At 32.7% G+C, this 7,670-nt stretch overlaps 1 protein-coding gene across 1 annotated transcript; it reads left to right on the forward strand.

The window, feature by feature from the left end:
- Positions 1-1,024: 1,024 nt before the first annotated feature.
- Positions 1,025-3,522, forward strand: LOC110729187 (the record flags this gene model as incomplete). The annotated part of the gene is made up of 4 exons (XM_021908907.1): positions 1,025-1,347; positions 1,588-2,256; positions 2,320-3,470; positions 3,514-3,522. Coding segments are annotated over 4 exons (2,152 nt in total), but the record flags the coding sequence as incomplete, so codon positions are not given.
- Positions 3,523-7,670: the final 4,148 nt, after the last annotated feature.

Raw genomic sequence — 7,670 nt, forward strand, 5'->3', positions numbered from 1 at the left:
ATAATTTCTAAGTCAATTAGGAATTGTTTTAAGAAGTTTTAGTTTAATTAGAACTAGTCTTATTACTAGTTTCCTAGTTCCATTAGAATTGGTTTTCCTATTCTATCTAGGATACTTGGGGATCAAGGCTAGGGTTTTTTTTCCTAGTTCGAATAGACTTAGGAATAGTTAGTTTAGTCTATAAATAAGGGATTTTTCGTGGCTTTGGATACACAACCAAAACCAGAAAATTCAATACAAGTTTATTGTTTGTTTTGCTTAATTGCTTACAAATTCTTTTGCTAGTTTTCAATTCAAGGAGTTGTTTTGATAATTAGAACGTTCAATTCTTAGTTCTAGGAGTAGTCTAAGTTTTGTTCATCAAAGTACTTAGTTCCAGGAGTGGTCTAGGTAATTTGAGAGGCGTTGAATTCGTTCCAGGAGTGGTCGTTTTCAAAGTCATATCCGGTTCGTTATTCTTAAGTTGTTCGATTTTCTTAGGAAATTCGAAGGGCTTGTGTTACTTGTGTGATTTTAGATTCTTTATTAAGTTAAGGGGTTTAAATCCACATCAAATTGGTATCAGATTTCAGGGGTTTTTGATCGTTCAACAATTCGTTCATCAAATCGCACTTGTTCTCGGATAACCAGTTTTTCTGTCAACTTCAGAAGGCTCGTTCTCCTTCGTTACAAGGTCTTTTCAGGTGATTCTTTTTTTGATTTTGGGTGAAATTTTGTCTAATTTCTGCCTGTGAAATTTCGGAATTTTTCGAGTTCGTTTGCTATTAAACTGGACTGTTTTCCGCAACTGTGTCAGTTTTGGTCCGATTTAATACTTACTGCTCGTTGTGTGCGATTTTGTTCCAAGTTGTGTTGCGATTTTTGTGGGATATACCTGTGTGGATAAGGGTTCTTTTATTTCTGTTTTTTTTGTCTTATAATTATGGAGGAATCTTTGAGCAAACTCATGGATGAATTTGCAAGATTGCAAGATAATACGGAGGCACGTTTTAATGCTTTTTCACAACTATTGCTTGATAAAAAGAAAAAGAAGAAAAAAACGGCATGATAGTGATAGTGATGCTTCTAGCAGTGATGATGATACCCATTATAATAAAAAGTTCGATGATAAAGGTATCAAGCTTGATGATTTTACGGGTCTAGGAAGCCCCGAAGATTTTCTTGAGTGGGCGAGACACTTAGAGAAAATTTCAGATTATAAAGGTTTTGATGATTCTCAACGTTTCAAAATTGCTTATATACGACTCACTAAGAATGCGGGAATTTGGTTCGATAATTTAAAGACTCGACGTGCTAGAGCAGGGAAGGATAAGATCAAGACATGGACAGTTTTGAAGAAGAAGATGCGTTCTAAATACCTTCCACATGATTTCGAACAAATTCTATATGTGAAACTCACTATGTTGACACAAGATACTAAGAGTGTTAATGAATATATTGCTGAATTTGATAAACTAACCTCTCTTTGTGATTTGGAGGAGAAAGAACCATTGCGGATTGCTCGATTCCTTAAGGGTCTTAATCGACCTATTGCTAAGAAGATTGAATTGAGTACTTATGAGTCATTCAATGATGTGTGCAAACTAGCTTTAAAAATTGAAAGTCATTGGCTCGAAGATAAGAAGAGCACAAGTACAAAGAGTTTTGGTACCAAGTTCTCACAAGAGACCAAAACAAGCAAAACTTTCAAGCCTTTTAAACCGAGTTCCTACGAGTCTAAGGGAGAAAGCTCAACAAGTGGAGAAAAGAAATTTGTTAAGATATCTAAAGAAGAGTTCGAATCCCGAATTAGGTGTTTCAAATGTCAAGGAAAGGGACATAGGTCGGATCAATGTCCTTCCAAGAAAGCTCTCACAATAAGACAATACGAACAACAAGTAGAAGAAGAGAAACACATAGTTTTTGGGTGTGACGATGAGGAATCCGAAACTAAGGCAACAAGTAGTGAGGAAGAGAACGATGAGATTGATCCCGAAGATGATGAACAAGTGCTTGTGTTAAGGAAGATCCTCCATGCCGAAGCAAACCCTAACAAATCTCAACGTGAAAACTTATTCCATACTCGTTGCAAAGTAGGAGATAGATCATGCAAGGTGATCATTGATAGTGGTTCATGTACCAATGTGGCGTCCACAGAGATGGTTACTAAGCTCAACCTTCCAACAAGAGTACATGAGAATCCTTACAAGTTGAGTTGGCTTGATGATTCTAAGGGACTTCATGTGAAGAAACAAGCCTTAGTAAGCTTTTCCATTGGCAAATACAAAGAAAAGTTATGGTGTGATATTATTCCTATGAGTGCTTGTCACCTTCTTTTAGGGAGACCTTGGCAATTTGATCGTCAAGTTACACATGATGGTGAGGCAAATACTTATTCGGTCAAAATAGGAAACAAAAGGTTCAAACTCAATCCTCTACCCCCTAATTCAAGCTACGGTCATACCAAAGATAAAGAGAAGCAAGTGCCGAATTTCTTTTTGAATGCTAAGGAACTTGAGAGTGAAGTAGAAAAGGGAGCCACGGTCTTTGCCTTAGTGATAAAAGAGGCGAAATCCACAAGTTCCTCAACAAACATGCACATAGAAGAGTTGCTAGATGAATTTAAGGATGTGTTCCCAGAGGAACTTCCTAAAGGTCTACCTCCTTTGCGTGGAATAGAGCATGCTATTGATCTTATTCCCGGAGCTCCTCTACCTAATAAACCAGCCTATAGGTGCGATCCTACGGCTTCCCAAGAGCTTCAAAGACAAATAGAGGAATTGATTGAAAGAGGCTATGTTCGTGAAAGCATGAGCCCTTGTGCGGTTCCAGCTTTACTAGTTCCAAAGAAAGATGGTACATGGAGAATGTGTATTGATTCAAGAGCGGTCAACAACATTACTATCAAGTATCGATTTCCTATGCCACGACTAGAAGATATGCTTGATGAGTTACATGGTTCTATCATATTTTCCAAGATCGATCTTAGAAGTGGCTACCATCAAATGCGAATTAGAGAAGGAGATGAATGGAAGACTGCTTTCAAAACTAAGCAAGGATTATATGAATGGATGGTCATGCCCTTTGGGCTATGCAATGCGCCAAGTTCATTCATGAGGCTCATGAACGAGGTACTTAGACCCTTCTTAAATAAGTTCATTGTCGTTTACCTTGATGATATATTAGTCTATAGTCGAGATAATATTGAACATATTGATGCTAAGAAACGGCTTGAAGTTTTTAAGAGGACATGTGAACAAGTTAAAGTAAGGATTGAGAAGATGAATAACGTCTACAAAGAAAGGTCAAACAAAAAGCGCAAGCAACCTACATTCAAGCCGGGAGATCTTGTTTGGTTACACTTAAGGAAGGAAAGATTTCCAAACAAAAGGAAGAACAAGCTCATGCCTAGAGCTGACGGCCCTTTTGAGGTTTTGGAAGTTTATGGTGATAGTGCTTACAAACTTGATTTACCAAGCGAATATGGTAATGTAAGTGCTACTTTTAATGTTGGTGATTTGACTCCTTACCTAGATGATGTGAATTTGAGGACAAATTCTTTTGAAGAGGGGGAGAATGATGTGGATCAAGAGGGAAATTCTTTTGAAGAGCCAATCATATTGGTTTTAAGGCCAATAGGGTTCGAGCTTGGAGTAAAGAATCAAGAATGGTTAACATGCGCAGCCATTGAAGAAAAAGTCAAGGACCAGTTAGGTTCCAACGACAGCAGCGGCGGCGACGCGCCGATCTGGGTGCCACGCGCCGGCTCCCTAGCTCCGGCCTGAGTCCAGCTACACGTTGGTGGGGCGCGTGTCGATGATGGCAGCGCGTGAGACGGTGGTTCGGCGGCAGTACGAAAAGAAAGATTTTCCTAACTTAGTTTTTTCTAGAGTTTTTGCTTGCAAGTTTTTACCTTTCACTTGAAAGGGTTTTTCTTGGTTTAAGCAATTAGGAATCTTCTTAATTTCTGTTATTTTAGTTTAAAATAATTTCTAAGTCAATTAGGAATTGTTTTAAGAAGTTTTAGTTTAATTAGAACTAGTCTTATTACTAGTTTCCTAGTTCCATTAGAATTGGTTTTCCTATTCTATCTAGGATACTTGGGGATCAAGGCTAGGGTTTTTTTTCCTAGTTCGAATAGACTTAGGAATAGTTAGTTTAGTCTATAAATAAGGGATTTTTCGTGGCTTTGGATACACAACCAAAACCAGAAAATTCAATACAAGTTTATTGTTTGTTTTGCTTAATTGCTTACAAATTCTTTTGCTAGTTTTCAATTCAAGGAGTTGTTTTGATAATTAGAACGTTCAATTCTTAGTTCTAGGAGTAGTCTAAGTTTTGTTCATCAAAGTACTTAGTTCCAGGAGTGGTCTAGGTAATTTGAGAGGCGTTGAATTCGTTCCAGGAGTGGTCGTTTTCAAAGTCATATCCGGTTCGTTATTCTTAAGTTGTTCGATTTTCTTAGGAAATTCGAAGGGCTTGTGTTACTTGTGTGATTTTAGATTCTTTATTAAGTTAAGGGGTTTAAATCCACATCAAATCAACAAAGCTAATTTAATCAAATGAAGGTCAAATGCATTCTACAAAGCTAATTGAATCAAATGAAAGTCAAACACATTCAAACGAAGATTTTTGACTCAAATTAAAGTCAAACACATTCAAACATAGCTAATTAAATCAAATGCAAGTCAAACACTTTCAAACAAAGCTTTCTAAATCAAATGAAAGTCAAACACATTCAAGCAAAGCTAATTAAAATAAATGAAAGTGAAACACATTCAAACAGAGCTTTTTGAATCAAATAAAAGTCAAATGCATTCAATAAAGCTAATTGAATCAAACAAAAGTCAAACACAATCAAGCAAAGCTTTTTGATTCAAATTAAAGTCTAATGCATTCCACAAAGCTAATTGAATCAAACAAAAGTCAAACACAATTAAACAAAGCTAATTTAATCAAATAAAAGTGAAACACATTTAAACAAAGCAAATTAAATCAAATGAAAGTAAAACACATTCAAACAAAGCTTTCTGAGTCAAATAAAAGTTAAATACATTCAACAACACTAATTAAAACAAATGAAAGTCAAATGCATTTTACAAAGCTAATTGAATCAAATGAAATTCAAACACATTCAAACAAAGCTAATTGAATAAAATGACAGTCAAACACGTTCAAACAAAGCTTTTTGAATCAAATAAAAGTCAAACACATTCAAACAAAGCTAATGGAGTCAAATGATAATCAAACACATTCAAAAAAAGCTTTTCGAATCAAATTAAAGTCTAATGCATTCAACAAAGCTTATTGAATCAAATGAAAGTCAAACAAATTCAAACAAATCTAATTGAATCCAATGAAAGTCAAACACATTCAAACAAATCTTTTTGAATCAAATGAAAGTCAAATGCATTCAATAAAGCTAATTTAATCAAATGAAAGTCAAACACATTCAAGCAAAGCTAATTGAATCAAATGAAAGTAAAACACATTCAAACAAATCTTTTTGAATCAAATAAAAGTCAAATGCATTCAATAAAGCTAATTGAATCAAATGAAAGTCAAACACAGTGAACCAAAGCTTTTTTTATTCAAATTAAAGTCTAATGCATTCAACAAAGCTAATTGAATCAAATGAAATTCAAATGCATTTTACAAAGCTAATTGAATCAAATGAAAGTCAAACACATTCAATCAAAGCTAATTGAATCAAATGATAATAAAACTAAATCATAATGCATTCAACAAAGCTAATTTAATCAAATGAAAGTCAAATGCATTCTACAAAGCTAATTGAATCAAATGAAATTCAAATAGATTCAAACAAAGGTGATTGAATCAAATGAAAGTCAAACACATTCAAACAAAGCTAGTTGAAGCAAATGAAAGTCAAACACATTCAAACAAAGCTTTTTGAATCAAATTAAAGTCAAACACATTCAAACAAAGCTAATTAAATCAAATGCAAGTCAAACACTTTCAAATTAAGCTTTCTAAATCAAATGAAAGTCAAAGACATTCAACAAAGATAATTTAATCAAATGAAAGTCAAACACATTTAAGCAAAGCTAATTGAAATAAATGAAAGTGAAACACATTCAAACAGAAATTTTTGAATCAAATAAAAGTCAAATGCATTCAATAAAGCTAATTGAATCAAACGAAAGTCAAACACAGTCAACCAAAGCTTTTTGATTCAAATTAAAGTCTAATGCATTCTACAAAGCTAATTGAATCAAATAAAAGTCAAACACAATTAAACAAAGCTAATTTAATCAAAAGAATGCCAAACACATTCAAGCAAAGCTAATTGAATCAAATGAAAGTGAAACACATTCAAACATAGCTTTTTGAATCAAATGAAAGTCAAATGCATTCATCAAAGCTAATTGATTCGAATGAAAGTTAAACACATTCAAATAAAGCTTTTTGAATCAAATTAAAGTCAAATGCATTCTACAAAGCTAATTGAATCAAATCAAAGTCAAACACATTCAAACAAAGCTAATTGAATCAAATGAAAGTCAAAAACATTCAAACAAAGCTTTTTGAATCAAATAAAAGTCAAACTCATTTAAACAAAGCTAATTAAATCAAATGAAAGTAAAACACATTCAAACAAAGCTTTCTGAATCAAATGAAAGTCAATTACATTCAACGAAGCTAATTGAATCAAATGATAATCAAACACAATCAAAAAAAGCTTTTTGAATCAAATTAAAGTCTGATGCATTCAACAAAGCTAATTAAATCAAATGAAAATCAAACACATTCAAACAAATCTAATTGAATCTAATGAAAGTCAAACACATTCAAACAAATCTTTTTGAACCAAATAAAAGTCAAATGCATTCAATAAAGCTAATTTAATCAAATGAAAGTCAAACACATTCAAGCAAAGCTAATTGAATCAAATGAAAGTAAAACACATTCAAATAAATCTTTTTAAATTAAATAAAAGTCAAACACATTCAACCAAAGCTAATTGAACCAAATGATAATCAAACACATTCAAAAAAAGCTTTTTGAATCAAATTAAAGTTTAATGCATTCAACAAAGCTAATTTAATCAAATGAAAGTCAAATGCATTCTACAAAGCTAATTGAATAAAATAAAAGTCAAACAAATTCAAACAAAGCTGATTGAATCAAATGAAAGTCAAACACATTCAAACAAAGCTAGTTGAATCAAATGAAAGTCAAACACATTCAAACAAAGCTTTTTGAATCAAATTAAAGTCAAACACATTCAAACAAAGCTAATTAAATCAAATGCAAGTCAATTACTTTCAAACAAAGCTTTCTACATCAAATGAAAGTCAAATGCATTCAATAAAGCTAATTGAATCAAATGAAAGTCAAACACATTCAATCAAAGCAAATTGAATCAAATGAAAGTAAAACACATTCAAATAAATCTTTTTGAATCCAATGCAATTCAAATGCATTCTATAAAGCTAATTGAATCAAATGAAAGTCAAACATAGTGAACCAAAGCTTTTTGATTCAAATTAAAGTCTAATGCATTCAACAAAGCAAATTTAATCAAATGAAAGGTAATGCATTCTACAAAGCTAATTGAATAAAATGAAAGTCAAACACATTCAAAAAAATCTTTTTGAATCAAATTAAAGTCAAACACGTTCAATCAAAGCTAATTAAATCTAACGAAAGTCAAATGCATTCAACAA

The sequence above is a fragment of the Chenopodium quinoa genome, unplaced genomic scaffold (genome assembly GCF_001683475.1).
Source record: "Chenopodium quinoa cultivar QQ74 unplaced genomic scaffold, ASM168347v1, whole genome shotgun sequence".
NCBI classification, from domain to species: Eukaryota; Viridiplantae; Streptophyta; class Magnoliopsida; order Caryophyllales; family Amaranthaceae; genus Chenopodium; species Chenopodium quinoa.